Source organism: Harpegnathos saltator, unplaced genomic scaffold, assembly GCF_003227715.2.
Source record: "Harpegnathos saltator strain DR-91 unplaced genomic scaffold, Hsal_v8.6 scaffold248, whole genome shotgun sequence".
Lineage (NCBI taxonomy): Eukaryota > Metazoa > Arthropoda > Insecta > Hymenoptera > Formicidae > Harpegnathos > Harpegnathos saltator.
In genome coordinates this window covers 421,959-445,432 of record NW_020230037.1, presented here as the reverse complement: position 1 = coordinate 445,432, position 23,474 = coordinate 421,959, and the positions used below count along the sequence as shown (strand labels likewise).

Genomic DNA, 23,474 nt, shown 5'->3' with positions numbered 1-23,474 from the left:
TCTCGTCTTGCCTGCCGATCCGGACGCGACGGCAGCCTCGCGTAGTTACCCGAGTAGAAAAATTAATAGGGCTCTCTCTGGTAAGGGTCTGGATTCTTTTCCTCTGACATTAATCGGGCCTTGGTAGGGATAGAGAGATAAGGGCCCTACAAGATGTGTAACGCAGGTTTCTCAACCTTTTTCGTATTTCACACCCCTAAAAATTTATTAATGAACCTTTGCACCCCCTACAAAAGAAAATCATTATCGTATGTTTTATGGTAAAAATTAGTTGTTAGGGTTTTAGGGTATAAGAAGTTATTTTATAATAATTTATTACATAGTATTGTTTTATAGAAAGTAACTATCATTTTAATATTATAACATTATTATCCATGGTATTGGGCTGGCTTCGCATAGTGATACGTAATGAATATATAGGCAGATAGGTAAAAAATATATAATTTTAATAACACTTTTTTTAATTTGATGGTAAAAATGCCGGATTATTCCAGAATTCATCTTAATCATCATTATTAATTACAATCATTTTTCCTCGCACCCCCAAGAATATGTTTTCATACTCCCGGTCGGGAACCCCTGATTTAACGGATCCTTACATGACAATATCAACAGGGCCTCATAAGTCAATATTAATAAGGCGTTATAAAGAAATATTTTTATTATTGCTTGAGTAAAAATATCCGTTCCTTTCATTTCGAGAAACTTAGACTGTAATTTATTTATTTCTTTAGAACCTTGTTAGTATACAATGAGAATTTTTTATTTAAAAAATATAGCATACTTTACAATAAAATATAGTATTCTTTACGCATAAAAATTCTGCCACTGTTTTTACTAAAGTTTTTACTAAAGTTCGCTGCATTTCAAAACGAAGGCAATATTAGAAAAATCCTTGGAAGAAACTAATGAATACTAGCAACTAATAAAACTAATAAAATTTGTTTTTAATTGCGGTTAAATAATTAAGAAATCTTTAAAAGAACTAGATAAAGCGTAGCCGTTACCGAAACAAAATTAAGTGGTGACAATTTTATTACACGCTTCAGATCTTATTAATTTTCTATAACAAAACTTGATTCTGTATATCTAAAGCATCCCTAAAAAAATCCTTCCAAAACCCTCATCAGCTTCCCCTATCAAAGGCTTATTTCGTAAAATCTATATTAGGCGATATTCCTAAAAGATTCATCTCCGAGCCTGATGTGGTAATAATGACATCCCTTTTCAGGCCATCCTACTTTCAGCCTTATCGGGGCCTTATGCTTTATCAGGATAGCCCTAACAACAATTTTTTGCTCGGGTAGCTCGGCGAATGCCGCCGTGTCCGCTCGTCCCCTGAGACGAGTATCGAGGAGGTACTTTACGTGGACGCGGCTTCTCCCTGCGACCGGGCTTTCTCGCCTCGGAGAATACGCGCCCGGGGAATTGTACGCGACACGTCCAATCTCAGGATGCAGTGTCGCGCGAGGAGTTTCCGCCAGGGACCTCGGCTCCTCGCGAGCGAGCGCGAGGACGCTTCGCTTCCCCGGCGTCGCTGTCCCGAGAAGTAACGACGATTCGTCTCTGACGATTCTCTGTTTCGCTCGATCTATCTCTTCTTCTCGCTCTCGTCCTCGTTCTGGCGATTTTCAGCGTTGCATTATCGCGATAATCGCCGCGACGGTGAACGTCCTCGTTTCGCGCGAGGCGACTAAGACGTCACTCAGCCGATAATCTATCGTCCCCTTCTGCCGTTCTGTTTTCTCCTCGCTTCTCTCTTTTCCTCCCTGAGACCCTCCCCCTCCCCGGAGACCCCGGAGACCGGAGATTCCTCTTCCTTCTTCCTCGTGTCACAAAGAGCGTGTCGGATAATTCGCCGCTGTGCGATCCGGCCGGCGGCCGAGACACGACGATACAAAGGGCTGGATTTGCTTCCTCCAGTGTCGATGGTGAGACAATCGTCCAGAGCCCAACCGCCACCGCGGCCACATAGCGCGGACTTTCTCGAGTACGAGGCGGCGAGGAGACCCCAGCAACAGCCTGCGCAATGCGAGAAACCCCCGAATCAGCCGAGGCGCCCGCAGAGGCCCAAGTCTAGCTTGGACATAGTGAACCCGTCGGACACGACCAACGACGGTTACTTTTACTCCGAGGAAAGGTAAAGAACGTCGAGAGAGCGGAATGTTGAAAAAAGAAAACACAAAAGGAACGGGTGAGAGAAAAGAGACTAAAAAATGTGAGAATAAAGCCGGCGTCTTTCTTTCTTCTCCTCTCTCTCTCTCTCTCTCTCTGTTTCTATTTCTCCTTAACTGCTAGTATCTTTAGCATTTTAGTATATAGACGCAATTTTTCCATACGATTTTTCCTACGAGGATAGAACATCGAAAAAAAAAACAAAAGAAACGGGTGAGGAGAGAGACGAAAAAAGTGAGAATAAAGCCGGCGTCTTTCTTTCTTCTCCTCTCTCTCTCTCTCTCTCTCTCTGTTTCTATTTCTCCTTAACTGCTAGTATCTTTAGCATTTTAGTATATAGACGCAATTTTTCCATACGATTTTTCCTACGAGGATAGAACATCGGAAAAAAAACAAAAGAAACGGGTGAGAAGAGAGACGAAAAAAGTGAGAATATAAAGCCGATGTCTTTTTTTCTATTTCCCCTTAATCGAAATCGGTAGTATTTTTAGCATTTTAGTATGTAGACACAGTTTTTCATACGATTTTTCCTACGAGAGTAGAACGTTGGAAAAAAAAAAACACAGAAAGAACGGGTGAGAGAGGAGAGACGGAAAAAGTGAAAATAAAGCCGACGTATTTCTTTCTCCCTCTCTCTTTCTATCTGTCCTTAACCGAAATTGCTAGTATTTTTAACATTTTAGTATATAGATGCAATTTTTCGATACGATTTTTCATACGAAAATAGAACGTTAAAAAAAACCAAAAAAAAAGAGTAAGAAGAGAGACGAAAAATGAGAATATAAAGCCGACGTCTCTCTCTCTCTCTCTCTCTCTCTCTCTCTCTCTCTCTCTCTCTCTCTCTCTCTCTCTCTCTCTCTCTCTCTCTTTCTACTTCTCTTTAACCGAAATCGCTAGCATTTTTAACATTTTAGTATATAGACACAACACAATTGTTTTTCCATATGATTTATGTGCAGTGTTTATTATTATTTTGCATTTATATTTACTCGCGACATACCTGCATTAGCGCGCTTTTGTAATTACTATTTTTTTCTATTTTTTGTTGCTATACAACGTATTAGAAGTGCGATTTACTTTTAAGAGTTTTGCAAGAGTTGGCACTAATGTCAGTTTTGTCGAAGACATTCCAATCACATCTATTGTTTCTTAATGCTTTAATATTAATCCATGATATTTAGTCATTTACGAACGATAGATGCAGTAAAAATCGTATTAATACCATCTTAAAAATGGAGCTTCCTAAAGAGCTTCGTAAAGAGCTTCGTAAGGAGTTTCCATTTTTGACGTGCATTGCCTTTATTTTTTAATCAGAAGAAAACGGCGGCTGAAGGTTATAGAATTCTGATAGAAATTTGTGGTGTCGTTGCTCCATGAATTAAAACATATGAATATTGGCTTAGACGATTCAAAAGTGGTGATTTCAATGTTAATGATAAAGATCGCTCGGGACAAGCGAAAAAGCTTGAAGATGCAGATTTGCAAGCATCATCGGACAAAAATCCAGCACGATCTATTTCAGAACTTGCCAGAGCATTAAATGTTGATTGTTGACAACAGTTACTACGTTTACATGGTATGAGAAAAATTTATAAAGAAGGAAAATGGGTTCCACATGAATTATCGGAAAATCCCGTTGCGAACTGGTTAAATATTTGCATTTCGTTGATAGACAAGAAATGAGTTTTTTGTATCGAATTGTTACTGGGGATGAAAAATGAATTTATTTCGATAATCCCAAACGAAAAAAATCATGGTTGATTCGGGCCAACCAGCAACATTCGAGGTACAATATTCATGGCTCAAAGGTATTGTTATGTGTATTTGGTGGGATCAAGAATGTATTGTGTATAAACTGTTAAATCCGAATGAAATTGTCACCGCTGATCGTTATCGACAATAATTATACAAATTGAAGCGAGCATTGGACCAAAAACGATCACCAATTGCGAGCAAACGACGCAAAGTGATCCTTCTTCACGACAATGCTCGACCTCATGTTGCATTATCAGTGAAGCAAACGCTATTAGAGCTGGAATGGCAAGTCTTACTCGTGTATTCTCCAGACATTGCTCCATTCGATTATTACTTGTTTTGGTCGATGCTTCAGAAGATACGTATTTTTATAACTTCGAACAAGTGCGAAAATTTGTTGAAAATTGGATCAAGAAGAAGAATCCGAAGAAGAATCTTTTTATCGTCGCGGAATCCATCTCTCGCCAGAAAGATGGGAAAAAATTTGCAGAAAACGATGGAAAATATCGTGATTAAGATATTCATTCACCATCTTGTTTAAGTAAATCAGTTTTTGAGAAGAAAAACCCTCAAAATTAAATTACACTCCTAATATAAAAGATTTAGCGTTTGATTTGTCCCAAGATGCAAGTAAATTTGTACCTCTCTCTCTCTCTCTCTCTCTCTCTCACGCACAGCACCTTCGCTCCCTGCATCATCTACTTGTATTTGCGCTCAGGTACGCGGCGCAGATGCGCCAGTCCGCGGTTTACCTGCACCAGACGCCTCAGCACTATCAGCAGCAGAGGAATCAGTCTCTGTCACGCGCGACGATGCAGCCGAAACTGCCGGGCATCCGCGACAAGCCCGACGAAAGTAGAGTATCCACCTTGCCGGACTCGTCGTGCCCTGCGCTGAGGCGCTCGCAGCAGCGGGATCACGTTCATCAGCAGCACACGATGCCCAGTCAGTCGCTGACGCAGAGACATTCCGAGTGAGTCGCACAGCACATTGCTGGAATAAACGATTAGGGAGCCCGGGGGAATCCGAGTCCGCCCTTTGAAATTCCGTCGCTGTGTAATTTCAAGACGCTGCGACGACTAGCTGCGCGCGTTCGCCCGATGTCAACGGCCCCGACCATCTCCGTCGTATAACTTTCACCTCCTGTTTCCAAAGTCGACGAAGGCGTTTCTCAACTCGCGTAAACTCGCGCGAGACGCATCGGGAGACAGAGAGAGAGAGAGAGAGAGAGAGAGAGACAGAGAGAGAAAGAGAGAGAGAGAGAGAGAGAGAGAGAGAGAGAGAGAGAGAGAGAGAGAGAGAGATCGAAGCGTCCGGTTATCTTTTCAGTTTCGCAGTCCCTTCAGTTTTTCTCTCACGTTTGTCGCGAAATTTCCCTATTCTTTTCTTTTCTCTCTCTCTCTCTCTCTCTCTCTCTCTCTCTATCTATCTATCTCTATCTATCTCTATCTCTGTGTCTCTCTCTCTCTCTCTCTCTCTCTCTCTCTCTCTCTCTCTCTCTCTCTCTCTGGTCAAATCCGACGATTTTTCGGAAAAGGATGCAGAGCGACCGACGTCGCTTCTCTCGGATTCGATCGGAGCGTCACGCTCGAGCGTTCGTTCCCACCAGGATCATGGGCGCCGATCCGAAGCTGCGGAGATCGCTGCGCGAGAAGAGCTGCGAGGCGAACGGCCGCGAGACGCTGGCGACGCACGTCGGCGGCGGCGGCGATGACAACACGGTGCCCCGAAGAGTGCTGCCGCGCGAGTACGACGGGTGGGGAAGGACGACGGGCCACGGTGGCCATGGCACTCACATCTCACAGACGTGTCACGCCGGTTACGCAGGTGGCGGCAGGCGATGGAGCGAGCAGCAGCAGTTCTGTAGATCGGCGTCGGCGCGCCTGCCGAGGACGCGACATCCGGCCGCCCTCGACCCGGACGACGACGACTACGCGGAGAGGTCCTCCGAGCAGGACTCGCGGGATGGCGAGCGCAAGATTCAGCAGGTGAGATCTTTCGTTTCTCGGCGTTTCTCGGCAAAGTGCGGCTCGCTTCGTGGCCGAAGATGCTAACTCGCGAAGATTCTTCGCTACACTGCGCGGTTGTAGAAAAGTTTCCCTCGACCGTCGAGTTTAAATACTCGCGACGGAGGACACCAAGGACAAAATTCCCCCGCGCTTCCGCGATTCCGCCGTGCCGGTCGGCGCTCTGAAATCGGACTTCTCCCTTGATCGCGAGAGACGTTTCGAAGGCTCCGATCCGAAGGGAACTCGAGAAAAAGCGCCTCGCCGCGGGCTCGTTTCCCGCTATGTCCCTCGCGAGGAATCGTGCTGAAAGGAGAAACGCTGAAATGGAAACTCCCCCGCAAACTTGCTCCGCTCTCCTCTCTTTCCGGTGCTTTGCGTCGGAAATTGCGACGGCTCTGCAGACGCAACGGTCGACGCGGCACGTGGCTTTCGGATTCAGCTTCGGTAGGCCGGCTGGGATGAGTCATCGATGAGACTACCTGTCGGTCGTGGAAACCATCGTCAAGATCGTCGGTATTATCTCGGCAGAGACAATCGCGCTTCGGTAACACCGCTCGGCCGAGGCGAGTGAATCACCACGACGTCGCCTCCACGTCGTGGCCTGCGTCATCGTGCCTGTCCGTCATCGCAGCTTTCTCTGTCGCTCGTTCGCTCATTCACTCGATCGATCTGATCGCTTGACCGCCGTCTTACTTACGTCACGCTGCGAGCCGTCGGATTTTCCCACGCTTTTCCACTCGATGTTGCCCATTTTGAATAAAGAACATAAGGAAGGAACGTATTGCGATATCGCCCGGGATATCGATAGTCGGTCTTCTTGAGGCCCGTCTTCTTGAAAAAATGTCGCATACCATTCATTTCACGAATGTCACCAGATACCACCGGCTGTTCTCAGCCAATTAAATTCGTCCATTGATGAGATATCGTATATGATTTTTTCACGAATTTTCGACAACAAGGGCCTTGGGCGTGAACATGTAACATACAGCTATAAGCTTGTTACCGGAAACAAAACATTCGCGGTATACCTCGACGAATACTTGGGAAATGTACAAGAAAGGATAAAAACGTCCTCGAGATGTGCGTATTGTGCAGTTATTGATCCTTTGCACTCGGATGTCCCCTCCTCTTTCAGGGGACACAAAGACTTTATTAGTGATTATACAGGATAAACTTGTGCGAGCGCAAATTTTCCATAAAATACATGTTTTCTTGGTGATACACCACATGATATGGTGCCATTTGAGAAGAAGAACAAGCAAGCCTTAGACTGTAGCCTAAGAGAAAGAGACTTTCAAAGCTGAAAGCAGTTGAAGTATTGAAGTATCGAGCGGCGAAGATCGTTACCTGCACCACCAAGTCAGAAAAGTAAAATTGGAAAAGTAATATTCTTTTAGTAAATTTCACTTTGTGGTTTCGCAGTTTACAGTTAGAAATTTCTGACCCGTTCATTTAGTTTACAGAACAATGGCAAAGCGAACCTGCAACGCATACCGGTGATTGTTTCACACGTTGTCACACGTTAGAAAAATATACGATACAAAATTTTGATTTTTTCTTGTCATAAATATGTTCCCCAGTGTCTAAAGAATCGTATAAACCAGATATCATTGCAATAAATTACTTGGTTTCAAAACTGCACTATTTACTATGACACATTTTCCTAAAAAGGTGCCGCCGAGCTGCTGGTAGGTAAACCCGCGAGATGACTCCGAGTGCAAAGGGTTAATACTGTTGTCAAGTTCATAACAAAACATAGATAAACATATGATTATCAGTTAACTTGTCAAGAAGTTCGAAATAATCGGTCTTCAGTCTTATTTCAGTCTTCTCAATTACTGTTTCTCACTCTCTCTCTCTCTCTCTCTCTCTCTCTCCAGTCGATTCGACTTGCAATGATCGATACCCGTTTTCGGTACAATAGCACGGCGTTACATCCGTCGCACCCTCTCCCGTATATTTTGCCGATATCCTCCTTCCTTATGTTCTTTATTCAAAGATGTCGCCCAACCGGCGAGAATTCCTGCGCCGCGTCCGAGATCCGTTGGCGAGTGACGAGCCGCGTTTACGCTTCCCGTTGCAGCGCGAAGAGTCGATGAAGCGGCTGCTGGAATGGAAGCAGCGTATGCTGCAGTCCCCGCTGACGCGCAAGCCGTCCGGCTCGGCGAACCGCGGCAGGGCGCAGAACGATCTGTCGAGTTACTACAAGCAACAGGCGCTGCTGGACTTGGCAGCGCACGAGGCCGCCGTCGCGGAGGGCCGTCACTCTCGGCGGCGGGAGGACGGCCACCGCTCGCACATCAGGAGCAAGAGCTCGGACGGCCGGCGGACCGCCGCCGCCAACGTGTCCCGCTACAACAGCTACTCCAGCGATGACGAAGGTAAGGACAGCTCGCCTGAACTGATCATCTAAATTGTGGTTGTTGCGTCGGCCTGTGCTGTTATTTATTATTGCTGCTGCTGTTGCTGCCGCGCGAGCGTGTCGCACGCGAGGGACCCGCTGCGCTGCGAAGTGTCGCGAATGGGGCGGGGGGGAGGGGGGCTTCGATGCCATTCGCGGAGGATCCTTCCTCTGCGAAGCCGTCGTCGTTCCCGTCGGGCTTCGCTGGCGCGAGTCCCTCGCAAGCGCCGCGCGCTATCCTGCGACTCTGTCGGTCGGTCTCTCTTGAGCGGTAGATAGTTGTCCCGAGCTGGAGGCAATCCTAAACAGATTTCTAACACGACCACGTTTAATCGCTAACACGGTGAGGAGTGTCCATAACGCCGCGCTCGCGGTAACCGCTCGCGGAAACTCGACAGGCATATCTCTCCTCGCGCACGAGAACGCACGTCGGAGAGAAGCTCGCGCCTTGTGTGTGTGTGTGTGTGTGTGTGTGTGCGTGTGCGTGTGCGTGTGCGCGTGCGTGTGTGTGAATGGACGTTTGTCGCGCGCAGACCGCGATATCTCTCCCTCGCGAGGGTGCTCGATCGATCTGTGCTCTGATACTACCAATTACCAGCACGTAAACTGCATCTCGATTAACAACGAATCGTGAAGGGTCTACACCTACAAGTAGTCTAACCAAGATATCCCGAGTTTCGTGTGTGTGTGTGTGTGTGTGTGTGTCTCTCGCGTCTCCGCTGCAATTAATAGCGCGAGGCGGCTGAACTGTCGACTTGCGCGCGCCACTCGCGCGCGAGTCGGTCGCAAGTCGCAGGCTCGTGGCTTGTTTGGTTGTTTCTCGTCATTCTTACTAATCACGATCGTCGTGGGGAGCGAGTCTTTCCTGCGAGAGGCGCGGCGTGCGGCGCGGTGCGTCGAACGACGAGAGACAAAAGACGAGACGAGCAGGAGAGAAGAGGTTCCAAGTGACGGATATCTGCGAGCGTTTCTCCGCGGGGCTCCTTCTATCTGCTGCTGTTGGGTCTGGGCTGACTGGTGAATGGGCAAAAGCGATTAACAATCTTACAAGCGAGCATCCGTACAACCCCTTAGCCCGCGTCTTAACACCCGGAGCAGCGGCTCGCGCTCCGGATCGCGGCCGTAGAACGAGAGAGACCTCTGGCTCTCAGCATGGCATGCCAAACTATCTCACTAACACTCAGCCGCGCGACTGCGATCTGCCGGTAGGTCTACCTTTTCCACAGCTCGTGTGTCCGCTACGTACGACTATTGACTCGCGTCATCGACTCGCCCGACCGACCCCGGGATCCCGATCATGCTGCGGTCGAGAGTCCTGCGACGACGAAACTTGTCATTCAACCTCTCTCTCTCTCTCTCTCTCTCTCTCTTCCCTCCCCTTCCCCCCTCCCCCTTTCTCTCTCTCTCTCTCTCTCGTCGCGCTCGTACCGATTCCGATCACATCCCCCCAATCGTCGATCACCCACGCAGACGAGCAGACGATGCAGTGATCCCCGATCTTCGTGGTCGCGCTTGGCGAGTTGACTCGAGACTTGTGCGCGGCTGAAGACGGAGCTCGCTCGACTGAGACGCGGACGAGCGAGACGCATTTCGGCCGAGGAACGCGGAACTTCCGGTTCCGCTCTTCTGAGCCAAGTCCGGCTCCAAGAAGCTCGGAAGCTCGGTTTCCCTCGGCGAGGATCGCGTCCGCTCGTAGTCGCGCGGTTCGCTCGAGCGACCCCTTTCCCCCGCGTATGAATGCACACGGGGTTGAACGCGGTAATTGGGGGATTAAGAAGCGAAATGGCCTGCTGTCTCTCTCTCTCTCTCTCTCTCTCTCTCTCTCTCCATCTCTTCACCCACCTCACTCACTCTCATTCCTCCCGGCCGACACACACTCGTACTCGTAAGTAACGGACATACCCGTGTCTTTGTCTCTTGGTAACGAACGAATCAGAGCTGGGGGATGTCCGGAGGAAACGTACGCGCAGACCTTCGCATGCAGGAAGGAGCCCCCGACACGCCGGCGACGACCGGCCACCGGCGACGTCGGCCGTCCAGGACGTCACGTTGCCCGCCGGCCGCACGAGCGTTAATCAGCCGCACGGCCAATCGCACAAGGCGCAGCTTAACGCTCGCTGCAGAGCCGGCCCGGGTGGAGGCGGCGCGCCCGTCGCGCTGTCCTCTCTGGGTGGCATACCGCCGGACGCGGGTTACGACGAGGTGAGTTTCCCGCCGCCTCCGCCGCCACCGCCGCCGCCGCCGCCGCCGCCGCCGCCGCCGCCGTCGTCGTCGTCGTCGTCGTCGTCGTCGTCGTCGTCGTCGTCGTCGTCAATAAGAAACGACGAGTACGCATACGCAGCCGCGCTGTCGGCGGACAAGCGGTCGAGGAAACGGCCCGAGGAGGTCGCCTTCGAAGAAGCCGCGATCAGGCACAAGAACAGCCCGCGGAAGCCGCCGGGAGGAATCCTCAAGACCTCGAGCGTTTACGGTTTCGAGCGGCAATTCGTCGACGGCGGCGACAAGACGGAGAACAGCGACGGCGGCGGCGGGCTGTGCGGTTATCGCGCGGCCGACGCTTGGCACGTGGCGAAGAACGTGCAGTGGGACGCCAAGGAGGACAACGACGAGTGGGGGGACCCCGGCATCGACGAGAGCAAGGTCATCAAGGAGTTCTCTTACCAGTACATCAGGCCGAAGGAAGCCGGCGACGCCAAAACGGACGAGAGGCATGAGTCGATGAACCTGGTGCAATGCAGGATCCGCTCGTTCGAGATGAACCTCGACGGCGCCGCTTCCGAGAAGGAGGTGCTGTCCATGCAGGAGCCGCTGAAGGTGTCGCCGTTGCAGGCGATCGAGGCTCACATCTCGAAGCTGGAGTGCTCCAACTCGAAGACTTCGTCCGTCATACGCAGCTTCGCGCTCGGCGACCCGAACGCCGCGGAGAACTCTTCTAGGTACAAGAGCGTCGAGCAAGGCCACTCCAAGCAGGCTTCCAGCGACAGCAACAAGTCGGTGAAGGACCTGTTGGCGGACTTCGAGCGCAAGTCGCAGCAGGCCAACTGGCAGAAGTGCGAGAAGCGGCAGGAGGCGAAGCACCACGCCGATCATTGCGAGAGCGAAGCACTGCGCTACGCCGCCGCGATCGGCAGCTTGGACCGCCGAGGACACAGGAGAACCTGTGTCGAGCGGGAGAAGCTCATCATGGACAAGGACAGCGACGACAGGGACGAAGATCAGGTCGCGCAGTGTTTCACTGTGGACACCCTGTACGCAGATGTTGGCAAGCAAATCGACGGCTCCTCGAGGCAAGGTAAGCCGATCGCCTCGGAGGACGGTCTAGCTGAGCGATGCCTGCCGAGGCCCGCCGACATGGACATCGTCGTCTCGCCGGGTTCGCCGACGCGCGACAGGACTAGCGTGACCGAGTCCTTGCTGACGCACGGCGACCAGTTCTCCGGCGACAGTGACCAGCCGACCAGCTGCATCTCGAAGCAGGACGACGCGAGTGTCGAGGATCATTACCTGCCTATGACGCCCAGGAAAGCCATACTCGACCCGAACGGCGACGACCGGCCGAACCCGAAGATCATGGAGAGCCTGTTCGCCAATCTGGAGCACGAGGAGAGCTCTTACGTGGAGATGTCGCAGAACGGGATGAGTCGCTCGTTGCTGGCGCCAAACGGAGACGGCGACAAGCACGATTCCGGCGACTACTCCACCCTGGACACGTCGCACTATGAGCTGGTGTGCGTGTCGGACAGCAAGATGGAGCCGGTGTACATGGAGGTGAGCCAGTTGTCTGAGAAGGAGGACGAAGAGAGCGGCGGCGGCGGCGGCAAAATGTCGACGAGGCGAAACAGCGCCAACGACGGCGCGACGCATCCCCGAGCCGACCTGCCCGACATTCTGACGGCGCTCAAGTCCGACAGTTCCGACGCCGACGACGAGTCGTCCAAGGACTTGGACTCGATCGACGCGCCGCGGCACCCGCGCTTCAGCCTGTCCGACACTTTCCGGCCCGCGTCTTACTACCTGGGCGCCAGCCGCAACATGATCGCCGAACTGCACGACTCGTCGGACAGCGAGCTGGTGTCTCCTCCGCCGATACCCACCTCCCCGCCTCCCCTGGACGACCTGGACTCGTTGGAGATGCAGGAGTCGTTGGAGATGAAGAAGGTCTCGCCGCAGGTGGCCACGGGCAAGGACAACGTCGCGCTGAGTCGCGACTCGCCCAAGTCCTGGAGCAAGCCGTTGGGTCAGGTGGAGGCGCACAGGCCGCCGTCGCGCTTCTCCGACGCGACCATCAGCTCCACCTTCAGAGGCAGCAGGATATCGCTGGAGAGCACGTCAGGCGGCAGCGACACGGTCGAGCTGAGGAACGACGAGGAGGCGCGGCACAGGCAACTCAAGAGAAGACCCGTCAGCGACGACGTATGCGGCGCCCTCGACAGCCTCGACGAATACGAGTCGTTGAGCAGCCGCTTCGACGGCACGAGCATTGACCTCGATCAGTACCTGGAAGAGCTGCAGGCCCGGGACGCCTTCAACGTCGACCTCTACGCCAAGGATCTCAGTTACAACAGCATCTACGGCTTCAACGAGAACATGCTGGTGGTGGACAAATTGCAGAAGACCACTCACTGCCAGGACCTCACTAGGAAGATGAAGCTGATGTCGAGCAACCTCGACCGGCCGTTCGACTACGCCTGTAAGAACAAGACCGGCTCCGCGAGCAGCCTGCCGTCCATGAGGGTGTCGGACCTGCCGCCAGCCCACCAACACTCGCAGTCCTTCACCGGAGACGCGCACTACGAGAACATCACGAGCTTCTCGCCGCTTCGGGGCTCGCCGGCGATCCGGCCGGACAGCGAACCGCCGCGCGACAACAACGTCGTCCACCGGCTGCAGAGCGCGCCGCAGAACGGCAGTGGCGGCGCGCTCGCCATCTCGCACAGCAGGGACTCCAGTTACTCGCTCGCGTCCGCCGCGGCGTCCATCGCGACGTCCATGGCCTGCCAGAGGCCCGCCAGCGCGCAGTCCTTCATGTACTCGCCCGTCAGCTCCGTGTCGTCGGTGAATCACGTCGCCCTCGCGGCCAACCAGCTGCAGCAAAGCAACGTTGCCGCGGCGAGTCCCTACGCCGGCGAGCAGCCTCGTTTCCCGAATCACTCGCGCTCCGCCAGCCATGAGCTGTACGTGCGGCACACGCTGATGCCGACGCCGAGCCACCATCGCTCCACGTCCAGCCAGGACTGCAGTCATTACCCGTGCTCGTTGGCGCCGCCGCCGCCGCTGCCGCTGCCGCCGCCACCGACGACGACACCGGTGTCGACGTCGTCGCAGAGCGTCGTCAAGCAGTCGGTGCTGCAGTCGTACCTGCCGAACGCCGGCGAGCAACGTGTGCTGACCAGTGCCGACCAAACCGGCGCGCCGTATTACTACTCCGATCTCCAGGCCAGCGTGAACAACGTGAACACCGAGCTGGCCAAGCCGACGATCGGTCACAGCTCGAGGTTACCTCAGCTGAACAACCAGAGGGACGACGCGAGCGGCTTGAACAAGCGGAACGACATCGGCCGCATAGTGAACCCGATCGCGCGGCAAATGCCGCGGCGCATTCAAGTGGACGACATCGAGGAGGCGAGGCGCATCGCCGCCGAGCTCAGGCGCACCACCTGCCAGTTGCTGGCCGACAACAAGGCCGCCCTCGTGGACAAGAGGAACTTCTACGAGGCGGACACGCTGCGTCGCGTCAAGTCCATCGACCCGCTGCCGCCGGACGTGTCGTTGGCGGAAGTGAACGCCAGGAACCTGTACCCTCACGGTCTCAGGGATAAGTCCGCTGATCCGGTCACGGCCAGCACCGGCCACACTGCCGAGTCCATAGCGTATATCGCGCAGGCGTCTCATCGTAGATCGAGGTCCCTGGAGGGACTGCTCGACGACGTCGGCCTGCAGAATTTGATGGAACAGCGTAACCGAGCGAACCGCTCGGCGGCGGCGGCGGCGGCGGCGACGGCGACGACGGCGGCCGCTACCGCCGCCGCGTTCTCGGCCGCTTCGGTCGACCAGCTGGAGGCGCCGAGGCAGAGCCTCGCGTTGGCAGCCGGCGACCACGCGGCCGTGAACGACAGCGTGAACTTCCATGTGGACGACCCTTGGGAGCAGGACACCCTCTGGTGCGAGAATCTCCGGAGGGTGAGCCTGCGAAACGCGCGTTCGCTGGATAACCTGGACAGTCCACCGCGAGCCGGCGGCGGCTCCTCCTCCGGTGACTCCAAGTCACGCAGCAGGATCACCCGCGGAGCGACCTACGTGAACGACAGCGTCGTCCTGCGCAGGGATCACTGCGCGGACGAGCCACGCGGTGAACGAGCGCGAGTCAAACGCCGAACGAACAAGGATCGCGATCATCTCGCGCGGGAACGCGCGGCGACGTTGGTCGACGACGACGACGACGACGACGACGACGAGGACGAGCACGAAGACGTGGACGATGACGAGAACGACGTCGTCGCCACCTACGAGACCCTGTCGATGGAGCGGATCGGCGCTGGCGGTTACGTGTGGGACCCGCAGAACGAGGCCTACCGCAAGCCCAGCAGCCGCGCGGCCGACGCGACGAATCATTTTTTAGAAGACGGCAACCTTCCCCCGGCTCGCTCGATATCGGACGCCCGAATGTCCGCGGCGTCGTTCGAGCTCGACCGAGAGAAGCTCCGCCAATGGGACTTGTTGTCGAGCGCCTGCTTGCTCCAGGAACAGCAGCGCACCTCGATGGCGGACTCGGGGCGAGGGTTGCCGCTCGCGGAACATCCTGGAGACGCGCTCGATTCAAGGCACGCTGTCGTCGCGCCGTCGTCGACGACGACGACGACGACGACGACGACAGCAACGACGTCGACGATGATGAAGACGACCATGACGACGACGTCGACCATGACAACGACGACGACGACGACGACGACGACGACGATGACGACGATGACGACAGATACAGTGATCGACAACGAGCGGTTAGACGTTGTCGCAAAGCTCGATACCGCGGACGTGCGCAATGTCTTGCCGATGAGGACGATGCCGACCAAGAAGGTGCAAGAGCCGAGGGAGCCGTGTAAACGGGCTGCAGGTGAGTGGCTCCTCAACAACGCTGGCGTGTACAGACAGTGACACCGAGCCGTGTTCCAAATCGCCGAGGCTACCGAGACGCCCGCCGCTCCCACGTGTGACCATCTTGTTAGCGATAGTTGTTTAATCTTAAGTAGCAGAAGCTGTCGTTGCGCTGCGTGAGTGAGGGTTACTTCCGCGCCGGGCCGGGAGACGAGGGGGGAGGGGGGATGGGATATTCCTTGCGACGAGAGTTGGCCGAACGAGTTCTCAGTTTCTCGTCTCTCTCTCTCGAGCTATTCGAGTTTCTACGTTTCATCGGAGGCTCGACCCAAAGCGGAGCTTTCATCCGCGTTTGCAATCACCGACCTCGGGTACGTTTCTGTCTCATCAGCATCACGGTGGTCGGAAGAACGCCCGACGGCTCCCCCCGTAGACTCTTGCACCTTCGTTCTCTTCACCCCGCAGAAGCGGCTGATCAGTCGTCGACACAGCGCGACCAAATTCCCGTTTGCGAGAGCGTCCTCTCGATTGCGGACGTTCCGAGAGAACATTGCGCGCGAGATCTCGCAGACTCCTTCAGCGCCCTCCCCGGCAGCCTTTGTAAGCAGCAGCCTGGGCTCGCTGTTCGGGATTCAGCTCAATGTTCTCGCTACCAAAATGTGTACCTGCGCTTAACGGTGGCCCCGCCACCCTCTCGTAATTACGGATCAGGCCGTCGTCCAACTTACTAACGATCTACCCGCTACGATCATTTCTTTTCGTTGGACCAGTCTGTTTCGGGACCGCTTGGACAATCCAGACGCAATCTCGAGCGACGCGAGTGCAGTCTCATGATCGATGCGAGTTGGAACACGGCCTGGTGCGCGCTTGCCTGCCTGCCTGCGTACGTGCGTGCGTGCGTGCGTGCGTGTACACTCGTTTGCACAACGCTTAACACGCGTTTCTCTTTTTTCTCTTCTTTTTCCCGATGAAGTGAGGAACTCGTCGAATGGACACGATCGCGAGCCACTTTCCATGAGCTCGCATGGTAATCGGTTATTTTGGAAAGTCGAGCGACAGTACACGCTGTAAATAATGATAGATCGCGGTGTGATAAAAATATTCCTCCCGGATCCCTCGTTGCAATTGTCCTTGCTGATGTCTGATAAACTGATATCACGTCCTGCCGCAATCATTTCGTCGCGCAAACTCGCGAATAACGTTCCTGCGATCGTGAGCGTTCGACGCGCCGAATTCTCGTCGGGAGAGAAAAATGTGCAAACGAGTGTGTGTGAGAGAGACGTTTGAGGGAAAATTAAAAACGCGGTTATACAAGCTCGCTATGATCAACAAGGGACATTAAAAGGACGTTCCTGACGAACGAGACGAAATGAGCGACGAGAGAGAGAGAGAGAGAGAGAGAGAGGAGAAACAAGAAGCAAGCGGTTAATAATCGATATAACGTTGCGGGCAAGCAATCGCGCCTCTGTGTGTATCTATGTGTGTGTGTGTGTATGTGTGCGCGTGTGTGTGTGTGTGTGTGTGTGCATATTTCTTTAGAGTATACGTTTATTATATGCATTTTATGGTATTAAACCGGCGCGAGTGAAACATCGATGTAATCCAAGACGATCATGTCCTCTATTTAATTTTTCCTTTACGTTCGTCTGACTTAAGTCGCGCCAGTTAATCGACTCGAGAGTGTAATCGGGCAATGATACCGCCGACACGATTTTAATGCGATTAGTGGTGACGTTCGCGCGTCATCAGAGCGCCCCGAGCGAGTACTTTTAATTTCCTCCCGTCGACTCTCGCCGCTCCGAGAGAGCGGGGCTTCGGCGTTTCCGCTCCGCGCGATCGCGCGGCGGGCTCTCTCATTCTCAATGCGCGCGTAAGCCGCGCTTGATAATCCGCGTGAAAACGCGCGCGGCGCTGACTCGCCGCGCCGATTGTTTTCCAGCGTGACATCGACAAAACTATCGAATAGCTACGCGACACGCCATTTAATTCAGCCGCCTCGGCAATTTGCCAGGACACACCGCCGTCGGTGTTTCATCGTTCGTCGCGAAGCGCGACGCGGAATTTCGAAAAGCATTTCGCTCGGTCGTTTTCGCGATCGAGTCGGAGATTGATGACGCATCAATATCCCCGCATCTCCGTGTGTGCCATCAACGAGGGGGGAGGGGGGCGGGGGAGGCGCGCTGTTAATTATCGCGTAAATTCCTTCCGTCGTGTGAAGGACTCGGTCGATCGAGTTGCTACTCGTTAAGTTCTCCTTGGTCCTTGATTTGGTAAACTCTTACATTGGGGGGACCCACACCTCCTGTGTGACCTTGATCTCGACTTGCAGAGATCACTCTCCTCTTTCAGAAGATTTTAGCCATCGCCCGCTGTCTGTGAAAAAATTATCAACAAAATGTCTCGTAAATAAGGAGTATCAGGAGTGTGATTTGAGGATTCTTTTTTCTCAAAAATTGACTTACTCAAGCAGGATAATGAACGAATATTTTGATCAAAATATTCTCCTTCATTTTCTACAACTTTTCCCATCTTTCTGGCAACAGATGGATTCCGCGACGATAAAAAGATTCTTCTTTGGAGTTGAGCCAATTTTCAAGAAATTTTCGTACTTGTTCGAAGCGTGTGTCCTCCTCTAGAGCATGTTGCATCGAACTGGAACAAATGATAGTCGGATGAAGCAATGTCTAAAGAGTACGCGGGGTGCGGTAAGACTTGCCATTCCAGCTCCAATAGCGTTTGCTTCACTGATAATGCAACATGAGGTCGAGCATTGTCGTGAAGAAGGATCACTTTGCGGATCGGTTACTCGCAATTGGTGATCGTTTTTGTTCCAATGCTCGCTTCAATTTGTATAATTGTTGTCGACAACGATCAGCGGTGACAGTTTCATTCGGATTTAACAGTTTATACTACACAACACCTTCTTGATCCCGCCAAATAATGCTTGCATTTTCAAGCTTTTTTGCTTGTCCCGAGCGATCTTTGTCGTTACTAAATACTGAAGTCACCATTTTTGAGTCGTCCGAACCAATATTCACTTGTCTTAATTGATGGAGCAACATCACCATAAGTTTCTATCAGAATTCCAAAAGCAAAATATCGAAAATGCTCTAAAAATAGAGCTTCTCAGGAAGCTCCATTTTTAGTTTTTAAGATGGTATTAACACGATTTTTACTACGTCTGTTGTTAGTAAATAACTAAATATCATGGATTAATATTAAGACATTAAGAAACAATTGCTGTGATTGGAATGTCTTCGACCGATATTAGTGTCGTTTCTTGCAAAATTCTCAAAACTATATCACACTTTCAATATTTTTCCGACGTATTGAAAAATATTAAACAGTACACTTGCTCCTTTCTGAAGAAAGAAAGACCTAGCTTAATTTCTAACTTAACCGTTAACTTATATATCTTTGCATATAGTTGGTGGGTTTTAAGCAGGACGTTTTCAACAACCATACGCAAAAATGTACAAGTTGGGTTAGAGTTAGGTTAGGTTAGGATTAGGTTAGGTCAGATTTATTCACGGAAGAGATGCAAAGACAAAGGTTGACTGCGCCTTTCCTCCGCTTCTACGTACCGTTTAACATTTTTTAATGTACGCTATGTCGGGAAAATACGTCTTATCCATGAGACATTTTTTGTTAATAACTTTTTAATAAACAGAAGGAGCGACAGCGCTCAAATTTTCTCAAAGTTATTTAGAACAGAGTGACCTTCGCAGTATAAGCCAAGATTGAGTTCACAGGAGGTGGATCTCTCAATGGGAAGGTTTCACTTAATATTTTCTGTCCAACAAGGTATAAAGGATTTCGCTTTCTTGTCCTTTGTTTTGTATTTGTATGCCGCGCGGTACGAAATTGCTATGGAAAGTATCGGTGGCAAGAGATGAACGTTCTCTTCAACAACGGACACGTATTTGTAACATTTTCATCGTTCGTTTTTATCTTTTTCTTCCTTGTTCGAACAAACTGGTATTTTCAAGTTAAGGGTTGAGATGTATATAGCTCAGATTTATATATAAATTGTACAAAAAGAGAGAGAGAGAGAGAGAGAGAGGGGTATCAGTTTCCCACAATACACGATACAGGGTTGCCTCGTTGCTGACTGAAACTTTTTGCATTCTTGATAGTGCTAATTTCGTTCGTCGAATGGTCGGAGCGATCGTGCTACAGCTATCACCTCGATAATAATTTATGTGAAGACGCCGCAGTGGCTATTCGCCAACCAGAGCATCGAGCGCGTTCTATTTCATATATATGCTACTTCCTAAATAAACTACGAAAGTGTATACAAACATAGACGAAACCGGAGATACGATCGAACACAACACGCGCAAGGTAAGTTATTACCTCCAGCACGTTCGAGATCCGTGCTTGATGGTCCATTTTCGACGATTATTAAAACTTGGTCAGGCATTGTTGGTATCGAGAACGACTATAAATATCCGCGATAAATAAACATGAAGGTAGTCGAGCGTGAGTCTCCAAAATGAATACATTTATTCATTTACATTGGAAATTGTTGATCCCGCATTAACCTTGCAAATTTCACTATACTTGAAGAACCACACACATACACACACACACACACACACACACACACACACAATTTCGAAACGCAACACTGTACTATAGACTGTCGTTGCTCGATGCGACAAATGAACGTTATTTGCCGCTCTTCTCTTTACGTTAAGACTCCACCTTGAAGAGTCAATCACGCTTTTGATGAAACTGTACGCGAATTCTCCGCGTCGCTTTGTCTCGCGATATTTGCAAATCCCCGTTCGTTCGGTCCATCAAGTTCTCGACGTTCTCGACGCTGCTATTTAACGAGGGACTTGGACTTGGCGAAATGTCGAAAGTTGGAATATCGAGAAGATAAAATCGCGGAGGTGGAGGGGCCGGGAGAGGGGGGGGAATCAGAGAGCGCTTCATGCTCGCTCGCGCGTGCGGAGAAGCAGTCGTCGTCGAGCACGACAATTGTTTTTACAAGCGCGCGCACAGGAGGGGGGAGGGAGTGGAGGAGGTCCCGATTCGTATAATTCGCGATCGACAGAGAGGAAAGCGGATATAATACGTAAAATTCGTCATAATTACGGTATAATCCATCGGCGCGCTCCGCTTTCGTCCGCGGCTTAAAATTCCGCGGCCCAAAGGAGGTCGCGCGCGCGCGCGATCTCGTGTTACCCGCGATTAAATGTCCCTCCGAGTTTCCCCGCGGCGTCCGACAATTAATCGCGAGTGATAAGGCGCGCTAATTAATCCCCTTCGAGAAGCTAACATCCTCGGAGCCTCCTCGGAGGAGGGACGTTATCCTTACAGACAAGCCGAGGCTGGCCGAGTGACAGCCGGCGTCGTCACGCTGCTCGCGCATCTCACGCGCTTTAAACTTCCTGGCTGCCGTGACGTCACAGAAATGATACGATGGAAACGCTTGCGTGTACCGTCTTCAGGTAAAAATAGATATATCCGTACATGAGAGAGTACTTCAGGCCGCTAGAGCACATCGGTAAAATTCTCCGCGAGCTCTATGCTTCTCCCTTGAGAGTCCGATGACTACGCCTCGTGTTGCAGTCATTTCACGCTCGTTGGCTGTATCTTTGGTTAAAAAAAAAGGGGGGGGGGAGGGGGAATATTCTTTCACACGGAAGTGGCACGCGAGAATTTTGAGCGCGCGCTTCCTCGCTTCAGTCCACGAAAGGCGAAAGGCGACAAGAGCCTCCATAACCAGACACGGTATAGTTGCGCAGCGTGCGAACGACTTTGCGCGGTCGTCCATGGCGGCGCAGGTGGCAGGAAAGTCCGTCGTTACATTGTCTCGTAGTACGCGCGAATCGTGACTACGCGCGAGCGATGCGAGGGGCAATAACACCGCCGCAAGTGCGCCGTCGCCGTCGTCTTCGCGGGCTGCTTGTTCGTTGCACTTTGCCTGTCGGGTTCAATAACATGCGCGCAGCGACGCGGCCGTCTCGATATCAATAGGTCTGATAGAGCCGCCGGCGGTATCTACGACTACTCGGCCGCTCGTTTTGCTCGTTCGCTCTCTTCGATTCCCTCGCGGGCTCGTTAAATATCGACGAGCCGGGAGAACTCGCGGACGCGCAACCTTTCCGTTCCGCGAATTCTGCTGGCCGGCTCCCGCCGCTGATCGATTACGTTCTGCCGTTGCGTGGAAATTTTTTCGGTCTCTCTCTCTCTCTCTCTCTCTCTCTCTCTCTCTCTCTCTCTCTCTCTCTCTCTCTCTCTCTCTCTCTCTCTCTCTCTCTCCCCCCCCCCTCTCTTCCGGTAGCTCTTTGTGGTAGCGGACGAAACGATACTACAATGCTCCATAATTAAAGTCCCGTCAAAGTAGCCGCGCTCGTCGTTCCAGATTTCGTGGAATTAATAAGAGGCGGTCAAAGCGCGAGGGTTCTCTCTCTCTCTCTCTCTCTCTCTCTCTCTCGGCTAGAGCGAGAGCGGCGAGAGAATCGCTTCCCTGACGGGATAGTATCGAGGCCGGTATCGGACAGCCGGACGGATCGCCGCGCGTATATTTGACGTCCGTCTGATCGAGTGCAGTCTGAAAGAGAAACTCCATCCGGCGCGCGGTCGGGATATTGCAAGCTGTATTTTTAATCTTAGACAGATATCGTTCGAAATATCCTGCCGCTTCCCGCCGCTATCCCCGCCGAGCCGCTCTCTCTCTCTCTGCCAATCGCAACGTCCAAACGTCCAAACGTCCAACGTCCAAACGTGCAAACCGCGACGATGGCTTCGCTCGGTTTCAAACGCACGTCGGCCGCCGTGCCCCGTCATCGGCGATCGGAAACGGCCGAAAATCGTACGCGCTCCAATTTCCCGCGACCGCAGACGCGCTAAAAACATATCTCGCGCGGCGATCGCCGGCGCATTGGCGGCATTTCTCGCCGCGGCGGACGAGACCGCTTCGATTAACTTCTTGTTCGCGCGTTCGAGCGCGAGCCTCGCGGAGGCGTCTCCGTGCGGAGACGGGGCGGAGGTGGCAGGGTTATAAATTCGCGGCTCGGTCCGCAGCCCGGCCGGCGAATATACGAAGTGCGAAGTATAGCGGACGTAATCGAGGACACGCCGAAATACCGAGATATTTTTACAATTTGCGCGCGCGCGCGCGCGCGCGGACGAGGCTCCGGCCGGGCGAGACGCGACGGGCGAGCCGCCTGTGATTGGCATTTCGGTAATGCGTTTCTGCGACCGTCGCTGCCAACTGGCCCGCCATTGACCTCGCTGAAAAATCAAACTTTCCTCGTTCGCGCGACAAGCGGTCGCGAGCATGAGGCTCCATTTGTCGCGCTCGGCATTGAGACGGCCGAGCGGTCGATCCGCGGGATCGACAGCGGCTCTCGCAAGGACAGTCGTTGTCTTGTTCGTAGCGCGCGAAATTGTCCATTAGCGGATCCTCGGCTGGAAACAAAACGCCAAAGCGGCCTCGCGAGATTCGCGTTTAGACGCGAGAACAGCGCGGCGGGGCGGCGGGGCTCGCACGACGCTGATACTGTAAGCGCGGCGCGACAGGAAGATATATCGAGGCGATAATTGCGATATTCAACGCTGTGAAAAGCGGAGCAACGATCTCGATTGAGCAGTCGCGTGTACACACAGGCTGATCGAATGAGAGACGGCGGACTAAAGAAGGCGGAGGCAAACAAACCGAAAGTCCGCGTCGCGTTTCGACGCAGCGCCACCGACCGAGTAAAATGATCGAAAACGCCGATGTGAACGCCGCGTCGCCTCGTGATCCAGATTGTTTATCGGCAACGTCCCCCTCGGCATTTCGGGATCTGTTCGTTAACGGAGCGGTAACTATGAAAACCCGGGGAAGACATTAACGTCTCTCGTCACTCTCGTTTCCGCATCGGTACCGTCTGCTTCGGAATTTCGCGGAGGGCCTCGATATTCGTTCATTTGTATCACGGCTCGATGCGCTCGCACCTATCGCGGCTAATTGCGAAGGGCCCGCGAGAACCAGGGAGAAGGGAGGTCTCCGAAGTGATGGAGGCGCCGGGAAAATCGACGAACGC

The 23,474-nt window shown here is 52.4% G+C and overlaps 1 protein-coding gene across 11 annotated transcripts in view; it reads left to right on the top strand.

Moving 5' to 3' along the window:
• Positions 1-23,474, top strand: part of LOC105183037 (uncharacterized) — a 212,729-nt gene that overhangs the window by 130,001 nt on the left and 59,254 nt on the right. For 8 of the 11 annotated variants that reach the window (XR_003112938.1, XM_025298926.1, XM_025298924.1 and 5 more), the window contains exons 7-11: positions 1,924-2,140; positions 4,649-4,903; positions 5,468-5,918; positions 8,023-8,320; positions 10,277-15,451. Coding sequence is in view for 10 of the 11 variants with exons in the window: in XM_025298926.1 (XP_025154711.1) it covers positions 1,924-2,140; positions 4,649-4,903; positions 5,468-5,918; positions 8,023-8,320; positions 10,277-15,451 (6,396 nt within the window). In the remaining variant the exon portion in view is untranslated. The remainder of the gene's footprint in view (positions 1-1,923; positions 2,141-4,648; positions 4,904-5,467; positions 5,919-8,022; positions 8,321-10,276; positions 15,452-23,474) is intronic. The other 3 variants (XM_025298928.1, XM_025298922.1, XM_025298921.1) reach the window with 1 other exon arrangement.